At 40.4% G+C, this 18,810-nt stretch overlaps 1 protein-coding gene across 8 annotated transcripts in view; it reads left to right on the top strand.

Moving 5' to 3' along the window:
• tox2 (TOX high mobility group box family member 2) overlaps positions 1–16,875 on the top strand; it is a 117,430-nt gene extending 100,555 nt beyond the window's left edge. For 3 of the 8 annotated variants that reach the window (XM_008279819.1, XM_008279824.1, XM_008279821.1), the window contains exons 5-10: positions 4,914–5,183; positions 6,748–6,990; positions 11,449–11,529; positions 14,241–14,651; positions 14,738–14,886; positions 15,494–16,875. In XM_008279819.1, the coding sequence (XP_008278041.1) occupies positions 4,914–5,183; positions 6,748–6,990; positions 11,449–11,529; positions 14,241–14,651; positions 14,738–14,886; positions 15,494–15,536 (1,197 nt within the window). In that variant the 3' untranslated portion in view covers positions 15,537–16,875. The remainder of the gene's footprint in view (positions 1–4,913; positions 5,184–6,747; positions 6,991–11,448; positions 11,530–14,240; positions 14,652–14,737; positions 14,887–15,493) is intronic. The other 5 variants (XM_008279820.1, XM_008279822.1, XM_008279826.1 and 2 more) reach the window with 3 other exon arrangements.
• Positions 16,876–18,810: the final 1,935 nt, after the last annotated feature.

Here is an 18,810-nt window from a genome sequence, read left to right as displayed (position 1 = left end):
CGAAGGCTCTTTGAGGAACAGAGTTGTTCGTGCTTTGCCCTCAGGGTGAATGAGAAGTAGCTTTGAGGGCTGCGAGACCCAGGGTTGGCTCCCCACCTAAAGGCGTGTTTACCACCTTGTTGCGCGACGGCTGTGCTTTTGAAGGATCAGTCTCAAACGCGCCTCTAATTAAAGCTGTCATGGCTGGGTGCCTGCAGGGATAATGTTCTATTATTATAGTCATTTGTTTCAATTAAACGCTGGCTGATTTTACAATAGCAGCCGTGAACCTGTGTGAGTGAGCCATCACTCTAAACAAGATGGCTCCAGTCAAGCAGGGAGTGAGGAGAGGAAAGTCTCAGGCCTCACGAAGGCATTGATCACGACGCATTCAGACGAGGCGGGACGGGGTTTAGAAAGTGACTGATAATGCTGATTAAAACAAATCAGCAGGTGGTGTTTCGTTAAAATCCCAATCGGCTAGATACCATTGTAGGGACCAACTGCCCCGTCATTTACAATTAGATTTTTTATTTTTTTTAGGACATTTTAAAGTAACAAAAAAGTGACTTGACTCCACAGAAGATTATTTCAGATGCTGCTAACAAGTTGAAACATGACCACAACATTTATTGATTCTGTAGCATCCAGACGGGTTTATTATGATGCCAGTGCAATAAAAAACCTGCATAGCAATCAAGCAGCTTATTTAAATGATGAAGCAGATGCCACTCTGGTCTAATCATCATAAGGACAGAGCAAGGTTAGCTGTTTTACTCTCCTCTGGTGTGAGTCTCTCCTCTTTCTCCTTGTAGCTGTGTGTAGGGCTCTCTTCTCCCCTTCTCTCATCTCTGTGCTGGTGGTCAAATCCCCTTAGCTAAATCAAATGGTGCAGGCAATTGGAGCGGCCGTGAAACCATTTCAAAGGTAAGGTCAGCAGGAGCAGGGGAACAATGGCTTTGTGATATTCCATCTCGCACACAATGTGCTACACATAATTGGAAAGCCTTTGTTATTTGACTCCCATTTGACTATGATGTACAAGATGTGAATACAAACACGACAGGCGTAACGATGGCAGAGGAACACGTTCACACCGAGTTTCCTGGCTTTACATCACAGTTTAGGTCTGCTTGGCTGCTCATCACCGAAAAGCAATATCTAACTGTCCCCTTGCTAACTTTGGGGATGGATTTTACTCCTTAGGTCATGTGTTGTTTTTTTTTTTCTCTGTCTTCTACTTTCTGATTTGTTTTTTCTGTTTTCTCTTTCTGTCCGGCTCTCTGTTCCAGTGACCTCTTTCCTTCCCTCTTACTTTCCTTCCAGTATTTATGATGGACTCTGATGTCCTGGGGCTTTGCAACAAACAAACAAAATTTCAGGAGGTTAAGCCACCAAGAGAACATAGAATCCTGCTTTATTGATATTCTAAGTATATAAGTGAGCCATGAAATACAGCAGCAGAAGTTGAACTATGATGAGCAAAGTTTCCAAAGTGCTTCACTATCCAATATTTACAAAACATTAGCGCCATCTTTATATCATGTCTCAAACTAAGTTGTATATCAAGGAATAGAATCGGTGTTTCAGGCCTGCCATTTATGTGAAAAGTCATGAAAAGTCAGTGTGTGTTGCATGCTCAAGGCAGACACCGGTGACCAACTAAATCCTGCCACTCACTGTGCACTCCCACTTCTTTCGGCCAGCCATTTGGATGATACCATTAGGAATTAGCATACAGTACCTATGGCAACCGGCAACCTTTGTCAGATTCTTTCATAATATTTGTACAGCCGTCTGCCACTAGCTTTATTTAGCTCAGGCTTGATGGCGCTATGTGATAGCTTCTTACTCTTTGTGTCTCACACAGGTGAAAGCACCAACTAAAAGCACTCTGAGACATTTTCAAAAAAGGACACGGGAATGACTATTAGAAGTAAATTATCACAGCGGGGGCGTTCTGAGCAACGTGCACAAGTCTCCTTTACAGTACGAGGCTAGTTTTACCAGCTGTCATATAGTAATGCAGACCTACATTCTTAGGAATAGGATGCTTTTATACTTAAATAATTCAGCTTCTTGGCATGAGCTAGTTTTTATGCTTTTGTGTTTTTTGATGTTTTTTTTTTTTAACATGCAACTCTAATGAAAATGGAGTTAAATGAATTATGCAGGTAAATTTGAAAGTTAATTTTTGCATTTTCTTTTGTTTTGTTTTTTGTTTTTGCAAAAAAAAAGAAAAAAGACGTGATTTTGACTCATATCTGTAGTGAAAAACGCTACTCCAGTCTCCACGTATGATTTTCCTCCACTGGGAATTTAATTGTAGATTTATGTATGTCTGTAAAGTATGAACGAACCCCCCCCGTCTTTGCTCTTATGAGGCTGACACCAAGTATCCACGATGCCATGTTGCCTTCCCCCCATGAACTCCTCTGCTCTGCATGTCTCCTTCTTGTTTATATTAAACATGGTGTGACTCAGATTAAAGGGTGACAATTTTGCCTGGAGGCTGTTGCTATGGAAATGCATCTGCTATAGCTATGATAGGCCATTCATGTTTGATTAATTGGTTTTTCAATGCTTCTTGGTTTGTGAGGACCCTTAAAGAGCAAGTCCATGGAAAATGGAAAATTAATGGATTTCTATTTCCTTCTTTTTACTCCTTCTTTCTTCCTCTGTTTTTTTTTTCTTTTCTTTTTTTTGTCTAACTACTTATTTTGCTGAAGCCATTTCCTCATGTTTTAAGAAGTGTAGTGACGGTGTTTTGAATTATGATTGGAAGTTGGAGATTGCCGTGGATGGGGGGAGGTTAGAGCTTGGTTATTTGAAATGCAAAAGGAATGTCTTTGTTCGCGGCTGGCTTTTGTGAGCAGCTGCTGAGGCAAACACAGAATCTAATGTCGTGTGAATATTATGAGTTTTCAAAGCAGGCCAGATCCTCGCACAACATTACTTTGTTGTGCATTTTTATTCTAGCAATCTACTGGGACCAATTATGATTAGAGAGCCGAGCCTTCATCTCTGAACCTCTGCTCGTGTTTATCAAGACCTCATATGCTCGGGCCCTTTCAATTTGATCTTTTTAGCGCTGCACTAATGTGTAATGTATTATTTAACTCATAAATGTTTAAAAGAGCTAACAAATGCTAGTTCATCACTTTCTGATCTGTAAATTGCCAAACATTCCCATTTATGCCTGCATTAAAAGCATCCTTTGGTCCGTGCTCATGTTCTGTCCTGTTGAATCTTGAAGAAAAGCTTTTGATGTAGTTATTACTGAAGATCTTTTAGAATGGCTAAGAGCGGAACTTTGTGAAAGTCTGACTTTGTAATCACTGAAGGGTGTTCTACATGTACGGTCATTCTCCAGCTGTGAGTACCACTTTTCTTTCTATTTGTGCTCCCAAGTGTTGCGAAAGGTGTTGTTTAACTTGGCTGTAAGTGATATTTTTCTCCTTCTTAGCACGCAGTGGATATAATACATCTGCAGGGGTTTGATCGATACCGTTTACTCACTGATTGCTTTACCAGGCTTCTCAAAAATTAATTTTAAAAAGCATGAAACCAAAGTCCTTGACCACCACCACCAGGCCTCTGCCTCTCAGAGACCTTGGAGGGGCTGCAATTGTTGTCCACAGAAGTCATCAGAAGTCAATAAGATTCATGGATTGTACCTTTAACTGCAATCGAGAGCCTTTTAAAAATGATGTAATTGTTAAAAATAAACCTGGCCTGTGTGTTATATGACTGTTCAAATAATGCAAAATCAGTTTGGGATGCAGTTCCTCGTTCAGCTTGTAGGTGTGGAAAACAATGTCTTGGATTCAACTGAAAAAAGAAACTTGATTTTGTTCATCGATTAACCTGAAATATAATATAATAATATAAAATGCAAGTTTTTTGACCACTCGAGTAGCAGAACATAACACTGGCATATTCACTTTTTATGGTAAACTTGCTGCATCTTCTCATCTCGAAATTATCATTCACTTGCAAATGAATTTGCCGTGTCTTTTGAAATGCCCACCCTCATTTTAGCTTTTGTCTCCATTAACTCCTGATGGATGTTAAATTCTGATGTGCAGTCATAGTATTGTCTGTCATTCAGTGCCGAGTGGGTAGTGCACAGCCGTTTCAGAGCAGTTTCGCTGAGCACAGCTCAGTACACAATGCTAGAGCAAAACACTAAGCTTAAAGATGCCAAACACTCTGCAAACTGCAGCATTGGCTTCATCACTGCAGTAACCGTGTTTTCATATTGGTCATGTGATCCATTGTTTATATAAGAACATTACTTGTGGCCTGGCTAAGTTCTCAGCAGCTGATTTATCTTCTCATATGCGTAATATATCCAGGTTATATATCCGATGTTGGGGTCTGCAGATGCTACATTAATGTTTTTCTAGACTTTGTAGTCAACAGTGGATGTTATCAGCATTTAGGGATCAAAGACGGCATCTAATGTGAAGGAGCAGTGAGTTGTCTTGACTGGTTTAGGTGTAGCTATTTAGCACATTAGGCATCTTGTGCTCAGTATCGGTTGCTGTAGGAAGGTCAGTGTTGAAGTCGGCTACAGACCAAAACTAAAAAAAAAACAAAAAAACCTACAAGTTTGAAAATAGTGCGCTTCTGTTCTGAGGAAAGGCAGCGGAGACAGGAAAGCTTTCGTACCACCATCCTCGGGCCATCAGTGAGACCTGTGAGAGGTTTTCTTTTTGGTCTGTCGTGTTTTTAATCCCACAAACATTTTCCTCATTACAACTTATCTCAATTTTTTTGTATTATTTATATTCTATCCAACGCAAGTTTTCTCAAATTTGAAAATGTCATCTCCTACTTCTAAATGTTTGCATATTTGGCTAATTGGCAAACGTTGTAGTATTCTGAGTTGAGGAGAAGATAGTAAAGCTGGTGTTCTTCTCTCACCCCAGATGCAGGAGATGGCTTTGCACCACCACCAACAGCAACACCATCACCAGCACCCTGACGGCGCTCATTATGACCCCGCCGCCCGTAACCACCCCCTGATAAACAGCTCACCTCCGATACTGCCCAACCCCATGAGTGCACTGTCCCAGCTAAACCCTCAGGTCAGCCGGAGTGCACTGCCTCATGGCTCCCCCTCACCTCCCGGAAGTAAATCCGCCACACCCTCCCCTTCAAGCTCCAATCAGGAAGAGGAGACTGATCCTCATGCGAAGGTACTGACGTGGCTTCTCTGGCTTGTAGTAGTGGCGATAGAGGCAAAGGGGACTTGGTAGCGCTTCTCTGAGATGGTTCACATGCTGACTGCAGTGTTGAGTTTAAAAGGGACGCAGGGATCGGCATGCTTCTTTTGTTGTTGTGGCTTGGAAATCTCAAGCATGGTTGTAGAGCTGTGCTGGAGTTGAAGCTATTTCTTTCTTCTTCTGTGTATGTATGTAATGGTGTGGCACAGCATGGTGTCACATCTTGAGAGAGATAATACATCTGAGATATTTAGATTTAATGTTACTGTAGAAACCAGTGTGATTCGATGTTATTTATTCATTTCTTTTTCTTTTTTTCTTTTTCTTGTTCAGAGCAGTCCATTTAAATCAAAAGTGACATTTAGAAAGAGTTCAAAATCTGGTTCTCACTTAAAAGCAACCCAATCTTCTCTTTGTGAGAAATAATTTCACCCTCAGAAAAATTTCTTTTCCAGTTACACATTTGTGAATAGTTGGCAATCCATTACCACCGTGGCATGTTTGTGAATTTGTTGGCTAACTCTTAAACCCACAGGGCCTGACACGAAACCTTTTTTTTTTTTTTCCTTTTTCTCTCTATAGTAAACAAATCTCTGTTTAGTCAAAAAAAATGTTTTAATTGGTTGACCATCTACACCACCGACATGATTTGTTGCCATTCCTGCCTAGCTTCATCACTGGTTCACCATGTTCTTGGTTACAGTCTTGTTCTAAAGCTACCACTCCCTCATTTAAATCACTCATTCATTTAAATGAGAGGAGAAGGATACTTGTTTACATTCATTTGGTTTATGTAAATCCGTAAAACTGCTTTCATAAATTGCTCACCGACCAATGTCTCTGTGGATTTGCTTCATTTCTGTCAGGGGAATGTGAATGAGTGCATAATTGAATCTGCCACTTTCACAGTGTTTCAGATTCATCTGTGTATTTAACTGCTAGCTCGCAGTGATACAGTATAACAAGAAAGGGATCCTTTAGTTTAAAAAATATATTTCCCTGGCTATACATCTCTGCTGTGCTTCTCACTGTGTGTGTGAATAAAAATGATTACCATCTCTCCTATCAGTAAGTAATTCCATTTGCTCTCTCCAATTCATTCTGAGACCACATCAAAGCCAGAGCAGATACAGCAGGCGATTTAAAATTCCTTTCACCCCTAGCATGAAAAGTCAGAATTTATGACTTGCTGAACAACTGCAAAATAAAGATTTGAAAAGGTTTGATAAATTCAACTAACAGATGTTATTTTTGACAAAGTAAGGCAGGAAAAGCGGCTGCCAACCAGTGCCTGTGTAAAACGGTTACTGTCAATGAAACATTGCTGCAATATTCAAACGCTGGGTATTGAACAGAGAAATCGGATTATGGATTTAATGAAGTTTACATGCTTCACCTGGACCCAGTGTTATAAGCATTCATCACAGATGCAATTATTCAATCTATGGGTGTCTTCCCCCCACCCCCATCTGTGTTGAATTGGTCGACCCAGTTTCAGTGTCAATAAGCTGTTTTGTGTTTCTTTTGTGTGCCACTGATGGTCTTCCAGATCACGGGTGAGAAGCGGCCGTCTTCGGAGATGATGAAGCCCAAGCCCAAACCCCAAAAAAAGAAGAAGAAGAAGGATCCGAACGAGCCTACAAAGCCAGTGTCGGCCTACGCCTTGTTCTTCAGAGACACCCAGGCAGCCATTAAAGGACAAAATCCCAACGCCACTTTTGGAGACGTATCCAAAATAGTAGCCTCCATGTGGGACGGATTGGGAGAGGAGCAGAAACAGGTAGATTAACATTGTTCACGCTTGAGAAAGAAAAATGTTTAATTGCAATCCGCAATAACCGTTCTTTTGGTCATTTGAAGGCAGTGGAAACAACCTGTGAATGTAAAACTGGCATTATCATCTTTATGTTGATAATTGTACAGTGAATTTGCTTGAAAAAAGTTGCCTATTTACCCATCCAGCAACTATGGATATAACATTTTGGAGTCTTCTTTCCACTTATCCAGCATATTTAAGCCCCCTTGTAGCTCTGCTTTTGGTCTCCACCTACTCTTCATGGAGCAATATCTGATCACATGATGACAACTTGTTTGTTGTGTGCTACTACAAAATAATATTCATTTTTATTTATGACATAGAATAATGCAGCAGCAGAATGTTGACATTTTCATTCTGAATTAAGTAGTTGTCGCCCAATCTGCATGACGACAGCGAAGCATATGACATACTCATTTTGTAAAGTGAGAGTCCCCTATTGAATGCCTTTAAGTCTTGTTTTACATGTAATAAACTCGAAATCTATCATTATCCTCTCTTATTGCAGTGAAACTTGTATACTTTAAACCATCAGCAGCGTAGATTAATTTACCTGAAAATTCTCAGGAGTCAGTTTCATTTTATTGTAGCTGGACCTGTCAATACGAAACTTCATTAACATTTACTGCAGTTTAGAGCATCCCCGTCCAGCAAATTTTCTATTTCATTTTAGCATTCCAGACCAACAGACAAAGTCAAAGGAAGTTTCTGTGTGTGTGTTTGCAGTAACAAATGACGGTGTGAAATGAATGGAAAACAAGACAGTCTGATGATCATGCGCAGACTCATATTTTTAGAATATCCAGTCAGGGCGCAGCCTGTTGGATGTCAAATAAAAGCACCTGTCTCCATGACAAAGTGCAGCCCATTCGCCTCAGCCCCAGCCACCATCTACTAGACCCTATCTAGCGCGTGTGTGTTTTTCTCCTACCAAACCTACTTTATACGCTGGACTTTGGAGGCCGTCTGTCCCTTTTATTTGCAGTTAATTTTTGCCGCCTTCACCGGGGCTCTTCACCATGAATCTTCATTTCGCTGCTGACACCGTTGAATGTGAATTCCTCATTTCCTGTCCTTTTATTTATATCTGTTGCCTGGTGATTTGATCATGCTGGGAATACAAGATTAGCAATTGCCTTGTCCTTGGTTTTGCCTCAAGGACATCTGCTCCTGAAATGTTATTGTTTGTGCTTCTTAACCCTTTGTGTCTGGCTTCCTTTTCACCTTAGATTTTGCACTGTAGAAGCAACTCTCTCTCTCTCCTTGTCTCATCCTAGATGCATTTGTCCTTCACAGTTGTACCTGAGAACAGAGGCAAACTAACAAAAATGACAATTCCACCATTAAAAATCCTCCCATTTAGCGTGCCATTCCACCGCTAATTTTTTTATTTGTTTGTGCATTCATGTGTTTAATCAAACGTGTCACCTCGCAAGACACATAATTAACTTGAGGTAATGATGTCATTATGGAATGAAATGTAGTAGCCTGTCTGGGCAATAACACTGTGATTGCTCTAATTATTCTCACTGACTAGCACTGTCATTTATTCCAGCACAACAAATGGATAAACTTGATAACCATGTATTTACAGAGCAGACCCAATTCTGCGAGTGCACGTTAATACTCATTTAAGTCATTAAAATTTCTGTCCTTGCTTTTCACACTGGCACAAACTCGTCAAAGTATATTGCAGTGCACTGTATCCACATCTGCTGACTGGTAACGCTGCCGTGAAATCCGTTCGTATTGAAAACTTTCCATGACAGCTTCTCATACTCTAACCACTTTCAATATACAGCTTTAATTTCTATCTTCCACTGCTTTTGACATATATGCTGCCTTTCTTCTTCCAAAGCTGGCTGTCACGTCATGTCTATAGGACCGATGAGGTGTGTTCTATAATGTCACAGTCAGACCCTCTGGAGCCATGCAGGAGCACCAGAATGTAAACACAACCCTTCCCCTAGACACAGCTTTGTTTTAACTAGATCATGGTCCCTGTTTCCAATTACCTATAGCACTCCTCAAATATACCATGCAGCAGAATTCACATAAATACATTAAAGGCAGCGCTTTTTTTTTGTTTATTGCTGTATTTTATTGAAGACATGATCAGAAGTTCCACTGTTGTGATTTGTGTTCTTTTAGTGATTCTTTTTGTCGAGCTTCAGCGTGCATTTTCCCCCACTTTGCTAGTGTTGTTGTGTATTCTCCAGTGCCTTTCCTTGAGTTTGGCAGAACAAAGTCCTCCTTTTTTTTCTTTCAAATTTATGTTTATGTTCATATTTTCTTTTTTATTAAGATGTTTTCGAGGCTTGCACGCTATACAGCACTTTTATTTTTTAATTCCCAAAGGCCTTTGCTTTATAGTGCAAGATCAATGCGTTATTTGGGCTGTGTTATTCCTCAAGGTGACTAACATGTTAAAGCTGCCCCAGAAACACAAAAGAACATTTTTCTTGTTTTTGTTATTTAAGATTAAGATCAATTTTCCGTTTTTTACAGCAGTGGGGAGGAACAGTGATAATGGATTTGGGGAGGAGGGAGGAGAGACCTTAGGTTTATTTAATTGAGTCTGTGTGTTAGAGTTGTGTACCGGTGAAAGGTCGAAGATAGAAGGAAAAGAACACTGTCACTTTGTTTAAACAGCATGCTTTTATATTAAACTCCTTGTGTAGGTTAGGTTTTAGCATCAGTCCAGCTATATTCATCTTTTTTCAGTCCATTTTCAGCTTCTTTGTCTGCTATTTGCATACGCTTAAGTGTTTTTTTAGTGTAACCGTGATCTCCTTTTCACCCCTCTTCTTTCTCCTCCGTTCGTACTTCCGTTTGCTTCCTCTCCTCCTCGTCTCACTGATCGTTCGGTCCTTCGGTCGTAGGGTAATCACTCCCTTCAGTGTCAGCAGGGTGCAGAGTTATTGTCTCCTGTAATTAACTGGTTATCAAACAAGAACATTTCATTAAGGTACAATTAGGGGCTAATTCAGGCGGGACACCTCTGTGTCAGGATTACGATGGAGGCATATGCTTTCCCCTCGCAGCTTTGTTATTTTTAATTCATACTGACCTGCAGCCTTTGACGGCTTCAATTGCTAATGAATCCACTCACTTTGGAATAATTAGACATCCTTAGGCATGGTAATTTATTTAAAAGTATCCGACGTAGGGTGAATCATTAGCTGTGTTAAATTAATTTCAAATTAAAGCTGTTGGGAGTAGTTTGGGTTATTAAAGAAGCAACTGTGGGTTTGTCAGTACGCAAGAGGTGAGGGGTAAGTTCTGTTTTCTTTTTTTCTTTCTTTCTTTCTTAATAGCGATTGTTTATTTTAATTATGAAAATGTGTGGTTTATTCATGCATTTTGGAGTTTGTAATTCATCCAGTCTTGTTTCCAAAAATATCTGAATGTATATCAGGGAAGGGAAATAATAATAATATTGTAAATACGGATGAGTGAGAGGATAAACATCAGCTGTTTGAGCAAGAGATTGTATCCGCCTTCATCCCGGTTTGTTTGCTGTTCTACGTGTATGTCTGTTTATTGACTGTATGTGTTAGCGGCTGCCAGCCTATGTACATTTGGCAACACATGAATGCTTAATGGTTATTCTACTCCACCTCTTTGAAAGAAATGACCCTGTCCACGGAGCCACAGACAGTCTCTCACTGAGGATCAGTAATTACCCATTGCATTCACTCACACACAAACACTCCCTCTCCTTCATATTAAAATGCTCCAGAGACGAGCCGAGATCTGAGTCTTCCTCATCGATTTAAGGGTGGACTTTCTGCGACTTGCTTTCCGTGCATCAAAAAGGCAATGCCAGCTATAAAGAGCCTGTGAGTGACATGTGATGACATTAACTCGAATTCCCTGTCTTAACGCATCATTTGAGGTTCATTCAGAAGGGTTGAGATTGCCTCTTTGCTAATGCTGTTTTGAATTCTTTTATTTTATTTTATTTTTATTTTTTTTCCTCCTTCCACATCTGAATGATTTGCTGGGACATCAGCTCTGATTAAGAGATGAGCAACAGCCTTAATAGAGGAAGAGACTGAAAAGCAGTACACAAAATGACAAACAGCGTCTCACTCCTCATTTGACTCCATAAAATCTGGAACCTTATTTTCACGTTATTGTGCGCAAGCTTTCTCGACATTTTCATTTTAGATATTTTTGAAGGAATAAATGATTCAAATGCTGCAACATCATTCAGATGGCCAAATCTCCTTGACCTGATAACTGTGCGGTGAATGCATTTGATATGTTTTTTCATCCCAGAGCACACTGCCGGGTCACACAATCAAACCATGACTCCCAAAATCTCATCCACATCAGTCAGCGTGGACCGCAGGGTCATTTTAGCCTTTGGCATCACCGTGTAATCAGTCGTTGTTGTTGTTGTGTTTGCTCCTACAGAGCTACAAGAGGAAAACAGAGGCTGCTAAGAAGGAGTACCTGAAAGCCCTGGCCGCCTACAGAGCCAGTCTGGTTTCCAAGGTAACAGCGGGGGTCACGTCTTTGATATACATGGGTCAGCGGCGATATAAGGGATGATAAATTAGACAGAGAATTCCTCTCACTCTTATTCTAAGGAAAGGGTCCACTGGCTGCATTGAGCTGTTAGTATGTTTGTGCATGTGTGTGTGCTCAGAGGCGAACAGTGAAAATTAGGCCTCAAACACACCCGATTTGTAACCTGGGGAGAAATGGAAAGTAATAGCACACAGTCTGTGTGAGTGTGCTCATCAGTGTGCACGTGTGAGTAGAAATGGACATTACCTGTCATTGGCTGTCCTCCTGGTGTTTCTGTCCACCCCGATGGGCCGCTAATGTGTTAGCAGAGGTCCGCTCACACTTACTGATGTCACTTTGACGCAGGTTGCTTCAGTTTAGCACACATATTTCTGTCCAGTTTTACAAACCCACATGGTGAAAGTCCCATAGAATAATTTGGCCCCCCTCCCACTAAATTGTCTCACATCTGCAGGGCTTCTACAGTAGTTATGACAGTAAAGGGATGTTTCAATCTGTTGGTGCACTGCGTTTCATTTCTGTCTTCCTGCATTGTTTTTCAAATACAGCTCTAAATTGCATTAGCATATACCAAGCTCCTCCTCCTCCTCCCCCCCTCCCCCAAAGCACAGCACCACACTTCCTCTCATGCTCATGGGCCGAAAACAAGCACCTTGATTAAGGCATGAATAGTTAATTCATCAGCCTCTTCACTGTGGCATACTTTCAACTAAAAAGACTATTCTCATCTCTTGTCTTTGGTGCAATTAGACATTCATGTCAGAGCTCCTATACAGAGGCTTGATTGATACTATATGCTGGTAGATTGCCAGTCAAAAAAAATCTGACTGACAAAAATAAACCTGCAAGCCCTCCTTCACTCATTGAGGATCAGCCAATCTGAATGCAGGATTGAATCTCATGATTCAACATGACTCTCTTTCTTTCTTTCTTTTTTTTTTTTTTTTTTTAAATTACCAATGAAGGAGTCTTTTCAAATGTGAGTTGGGGTGGGTGGAATTGGAGGTAATTGGAGCGTCATTTGAAGGATTCACATCTCCAGCGTGCACCTGTTGCCTTTTTGTTTTGTGACACATGTTAGTTTGTTTGGGAGGAGAGGAAAAACACAAAAGTTTGATTGCTACCCCACTATATGTCATGGCACTTCTCTTGTGTTAAAGCTGAATCCGAAACCTCCACATACATAGTAAGATTCAGACAGGTTAAATGCAAAAAAAGAATTTCATAAAATTAAATATTTGTTTCAATCCTTGTAGACTATCTTTTAACACAAATGCTGTTCATTAACCTATCTATTGCAATAAACCTTCCTTAAATCTCTACTTAAAATAAAATAAGCTGCAACAAATCAAACCCATCATCTCACTCTCCCCCCACCCCCCACCCCATTTCTTCAGTATTTCATTTTCCACTTGACCCTGCAAATGTGTCTGTCCCTCTGCTTTATCCATCCGTTCATCCCGTTCCATTGATTATTTCAGGGATTCAGTTGGATGGATGTGAGCCATTACTAAATAGCAGACGACCACACATCACTTGAGCCAGTCTGACAGTTAATGAGAAACACTGGATGTATTTCATACATACACATACACCTTTCCCATGAAGGAAAAGGAGACAGAAAGAGCTGCAGAATAGATGAATGTATGTATGTATGTATGTGGGTGTGGTGGTAGTGGAGTGAGGGGGATTGAATACATAAAGAATGAATAAATAAAAAGAAGCGGCAACAGAACGGTGACCATGAGTAGAAAAAGATGTAGTAGCTTAACATACTATAAGCACTTTACTGTAGGGAATAAATAGTACAGGATTAGTGCACAGTGTTGTACATGTTGACTGCAGTGTTTGCAACCACATCTTCAGATCAAGCAAAGTTTCTTGAAAGAGGAGTCAGCTTCCAGTTTATTCCATGAAGTCACTCAAATAATTGCCCTTGAATTTGCAGATGCCTTCTGCCCCTTCTCTCTTTTTTTTTTACATTGACATAATGTTCAAAAAACTCCCCATGAGCGGGTTGGAATGAGGAGCTACATATAATTATGGGACAGTTTTATCATTTAGTGACCATCAGCGCTAATTCTGTTGTATGCATGTTCATACAATATCTAAGAATATCTTTGCACACTACAGTTGTGTACTCTAATTTTTATACTAGAAGATAATATGTACAATGAGCAGTGTTGGTTCATTTTCACAGTACTGGACTCACTGTTTGATTCTGTGAAGAGCAGTGTAAAAGTACTACAAGTAATTCATAAAAATAAAAGGATTACCACAAAACTTACAAATCTGCTTTTCACTAAGAAAGGATAAATCCAACTAATTACGCCTTATTTTTGTGACTTTGACCATCATTTGTAGTGCTTATGGTAACAATGTATTCATCAAAAAAACTGCTGAGATCCTGGAGCATGCCAACATCAATAATGTCAGACAGGGCACGAAATAGTAATGGTCTGGCAATCAGACAGGTTGTAAACAAGACAGATGATATAAACTCCTTCATTTGGAGGAAAACCTGAAAGTGAACACACAAAAATTCCTCATTACACGATGAAACTGTGGGTGCACAAAACTATAAAAACGTGATCTATGTTGCAATAAACTGGAATCATCCTTTAAGAGTGAAGGCATTGTTTCGACGAGTGTAACTGTTTCCTCTCCATTTCTAGACATATAATGACCCTGTGGAGACAAAAAGTGCCCAAACAAGCCAGGCTTCTCCACATATGATGCCAGCCAACCCGCCCCTGTACAGCGTGCCACCTCCCCCACAGCCGTCATCGCCATACCTGGGGCCCGGGGCCTTCCCTCTCACCGACCTGCAGAGCTACGCAGGACACGCCCCCCGCCACACCCTGTCGCAGACGCTCAGCCAATCGCAGATGCTGCCCAGCATTAGTGCCTCTCCCCCTTCCTCCTTCCAGATCAGCCCACCACTTCACCCCCACCAGCAGCTCTCCCTGCACCAGAGCTCGCTCCTCAACCAGCCTATCCGCATGCAGCAGGTCCAGTCCCAACCAATCATCTCTCACCAGATGGGGCTTCAGGCCTCTCTTCACTCCCCACCTCCAGGGCAGCAGGTACAGTGACAAAACTGGGACATGCACATGCTGTCTGTGAAGCAGTTTAAGATGTGGGTTTAATTTTCTCAATGTTTTTCTTGTAGGGTTTTTCTCACCTCCAGTCAGAGTACCAGAAGAGTATTGGGGGCTCCCAGTCTCCAGGAGCCCCTGGCCCTGGTCCAGGCCCTGGAGTGGCTCAGACCCATGACTGGGACAGTGAATACTGCAATCGGGAGTGTGGCAACCACTGCAGGTCAGGGGACACAGAATCATCAAATCAGATAGTATCGTTGGGAATGGAGACAGTTTCATTAAGTTCAACCAAATGGACACATTGTCTTTAGCTGTTTAGTCAGTAAACCCGTCAAAATAAATAAAAGATTATGTGTTTCTGTAGCTACCTTTTTAATTTCAGGTTGCATTTTTCAGAGAGATGCAGTCCAGTCGAAATCTTAGACCACAACTCCCTGAAAAATAAGTATATATAGTCATGTCAGACGTCTCTCCCACTGCTTTCACAATATAAGTGTTGAAAATTGTCAGCTCCATTCCAGTGAGACAGGCCAGACAGCTGGAGAGGTAATGGTGAGATAATAGAGCTTGTCATGTGTTTGTCAGACAGCAGTAAAAAAAAACAGATGTTCCTAGCACAAGTTTTCACTCTTATTGTACTAAACTGTTTGGCATGTTGTGCAGTCCCGCAGCACTGGCAAGTCGACTGTGCTGTTCATGCTTGATTACTGTAAAGCGTTGATTTTATTAACAGGGTTTGATTTGAGGAATGTAGGGAAAAACTCAATTGTAGCCATCAGAGTTTAGGGTGTAAATATAACCTTCTCCTCTGCGTTTTTTTCTTCCAGTGGCAGCATGATAGGCAGGGACAAGCCACTCTACCTCACCTAAAACTGAAGATCATACTCTGTCGACAAATACGACACCGAGGAGTCTACTCTCATCCCCTTCATTTCCCTTCACACACCCTGCTCTTTCAACCCCGTCGTCTTCTGATGCACACACTCACATGCAGTGCACACTTAACATACAATTGCATACATAAACATACAAACACACACACACATTCCGCCTCCCAAACACCACCACCACCACCACCTTTTTTTTGTCAATGTAATTTTTTTTTTTCTTTTCTCAGTTTCTAGAATTTGTGACCAGAGTTTTTTGACTAGATGACTACTGTCTGTACCACTTAATGTATTAGCAGTCCTCTTGCTGTTTGAATTTGCCAAGCACTTATAAAGCCTCCCTCCCCTCCTCCTGAGTTGTGTGTCTATGGCCTCTGTGATACAGAGCCGGGCTGTGGAGCACTGCTCTTATGTGTCACCATTAAAGTCCCCTCAGGGACCCCATCCAGCTTTAATTAGAATGAGAAGAGAAAAAAATACTCTTCCTCTTCTTAACTCACTTTATTTTTGTGTTCCCCCCCTTTTTTTTGTTTGTTGTTTTATTTATTTCTGGCTTGCAAAAATTGTTCCTCTTTTTTTTTTTTTTTTTTTTTTTTTCTTTGCCAATAAGCGATGGGCCCTGTACTGTAGAGAAATATTAACTTCTAGTAGGTTCTACACAGGCCTTGATGTTATGGTAGCTTTGCTTAAGGGCCTGCAAATTAATACAAAAAGCTTGGGTGGGGAAGAGAAACAAAACAAAAAAGAATCTTTTTTTAATATTAAAGACCTGTTGAGGTCTACTGAGCTGTCACAGTGTGATTGTAAATATCACTTTTATGGGATCAAATTGGGAATTGGAAGTCCAGATAGATTTGTTTCTTCTTTAATATTACATGTAAGTCATTGTGTGTGCGTGTGTGTGTGTGCGCGCGTGTGTGTGTGTGTCTGGACGATAGAATGTACCGCATTCATGATGTGTGCAGTTGAGTATGTATGTGTGTATGTGCACGGACACATACTTGTGTGCAAGGGTGTCTCGGTGTTCGAGTGTCGAGTCTTTCTCGTGAATTTTAACAGCCTTGTGCAGCTGGATTTCAGAGGAGTATTTCACACTCTCGTTCTTGCATTAAATCTGTGCTCACTGGTGTGTTTTTTTCCAATAAAGTTCAATCTAAAACTGAATACACAATATGTGTCCTGCAGATCATTAAATGGAAAGAGCCAGGTGAGAGATAGAGAGCAAAGAGATAGAAAAAGAGAAAGAAACGCTGTGAGATAAAATGAGATGTAATGTTGCAGGTGGGAAAAAATAAAAATAAAAAAAAGATATTGCCTCAAAATGCCTGCCCCATCCCTTTTTTTGTTATTTTGTCTGACCATAATGTCAGTTTTGTCTCCTCAACATGCAGAAGTGAAGTAATGAAATATGTGAATGGAGCCATCACATCCACATTACAGTGATTCTTATGAGTTTCTAGTTGGTGTTTGGTTGTGTTGATCTCATCTTTTTAACTTTTGTGTGATTAACAGAAATGCATTTTGCTGACAAAGACATCTCGTTTTTATCTCTTACGTGTAGCATAATTTCAGTTTTAGTTGCTGCAAAACTATAACATTTTAAAATGTGTAAAAAAAAAAAAACCTGCCAACTGTAGTTATTTTATTTGTAAAGCCAGTAACGATAAATATTTTAAATGGTTATCAGTATATTGTTTTTCTGCTAGTTACCCATCAGCCATTTGACAGGTTTTTTCTTATTTATGAAAGAAATTAGATCACTTTTGCTTCTTACAATGGAGGTGTATTTTTATTCTTATTTTATTGTTTCTTTGCTTTGGTTTGATAAAAATGATGATGACCACAACAATGATTATTTCTTTATTTTTTACATTTGGGATGCTGCTCCTTTCTTTCCTTGCCAGCAGCATCAGTTTGTGTCACAATGCTTCTTTTATTTCAAACCTGCATAATAAAGAAAAAAAAGTTTAAAAGTGCTCGTGCCTGAATGCCTGTTCATTTCCCTGCAGGCTTGTTGTCTCTTTTTGTCCCCTTTTCTAATTAGATGATCACACTTTTTTTTCTTTCTTTTTTTTTTTTTGAAGACATGATAATAGTTATTTTAAAGATACACAAACACCCCCAACTTACTGCACCGTACAGTGTGTTTGCACTTAAGAGGGTCACATTTGTTTCCCATATTTATATTTAGCTCGGGGCTCCAGTGCCATCAGCTAATTAACCATGGATACAGTGTACACCAGCCAGCACGGATATTGCCAGTAAACTATCTTAACAAACAAGAGAGCAGATGCGAGAAGACGTTTGCTTTGCTTGTGAAAGTAGTGCATCGTAGGCGTCTAGTGTGAGATAAAGAGAACAGAGAAATGCAATGTGCATACAAACTCAGGCAACCGTCCAAGAGCTGATTTTACCCCAATTGCACACAAGTCTTCTTAGAGACTTCATGAGAGAGAGAAAGAGATTGAAATGGAACTGTCACGATCCCTTCATTCAATGTTTTATTCATTTTACGTCTGCCTGCCGTCTCTTCTTCAGTTGTATTGAATTGGCAAATAGATCATTATTGGACAATTGGAAAACCTGCCACTTTGTGATATGACACACATTATATGAAAATCACAGTCATACATTCTTAATGCAGTGTCAGATAAAAGGGGGTTTTGGGTGCAGCTACACAGACCTGCCTCTGTGCCTTTTGTGTACATACAGTCATGTGTTAGTATGAATATCTGCTTATGTATGTGAGGGTGTGTGTGTGTGTGTTTTTCTTCCTTTCTGTGTTTGGGTGTTGCCTCTCCTCTCTAGCTGTAGGTATATTTGTGCATACAAAAGTGGTGTGGTAACAATGCTAACAATAGTCTGTTTGGTCTTTCTTATTTTATAATAATAATAATTTTTTTAAAAATTAAATTTAAGAGCTACTACATATTCGCTCTGCCTTCCACAGCCGCCTGGCAGTCACTGTCTATAGTAATACTGTAGTAAATACTGCGAGAAGACAGTATCAATTTGACACTTCTGTCAGCGCCCTTAATCCCATCCCTCATCCCAGAGTCAAAGTCATGAGGCCAACAGAGATGAAAAGCAACAATTTATAGTGGAGGACGCCATTGAGAAGAGGTGAATGCGGCAGTCTTTTTTGGTTTCCATAGATTTGAAAAGACCACTGCAGCAGCTAAATGGATGACATGAGTAACAGCAGGCTGGTTGACAAAGACAAGGTCAGTGCGGTATCCTTCTGAAAGACAATGATG

This window comes from Stegastes partitus, unplaced genomic scaffold (genome assembly GCF_000690725.1).
Source record: "Stegastes partitus isolate 25-593 unplaced genomic scaffold, Stegastes_partitus-1.0.2 Scaffold171, whole genome shotgun sequence".
Classification (NCBI taxonomy): Eukaryota; Metazoa; Chordata; class Actinopteri; family Pomacentridae; genus Stegastes; species Stegastes partitus.
The sequence above is the reverse complement of the archived record's forward strand: the minus strand, read 5'-3'. Positions and strand labels throughout refer to the sequence as shown.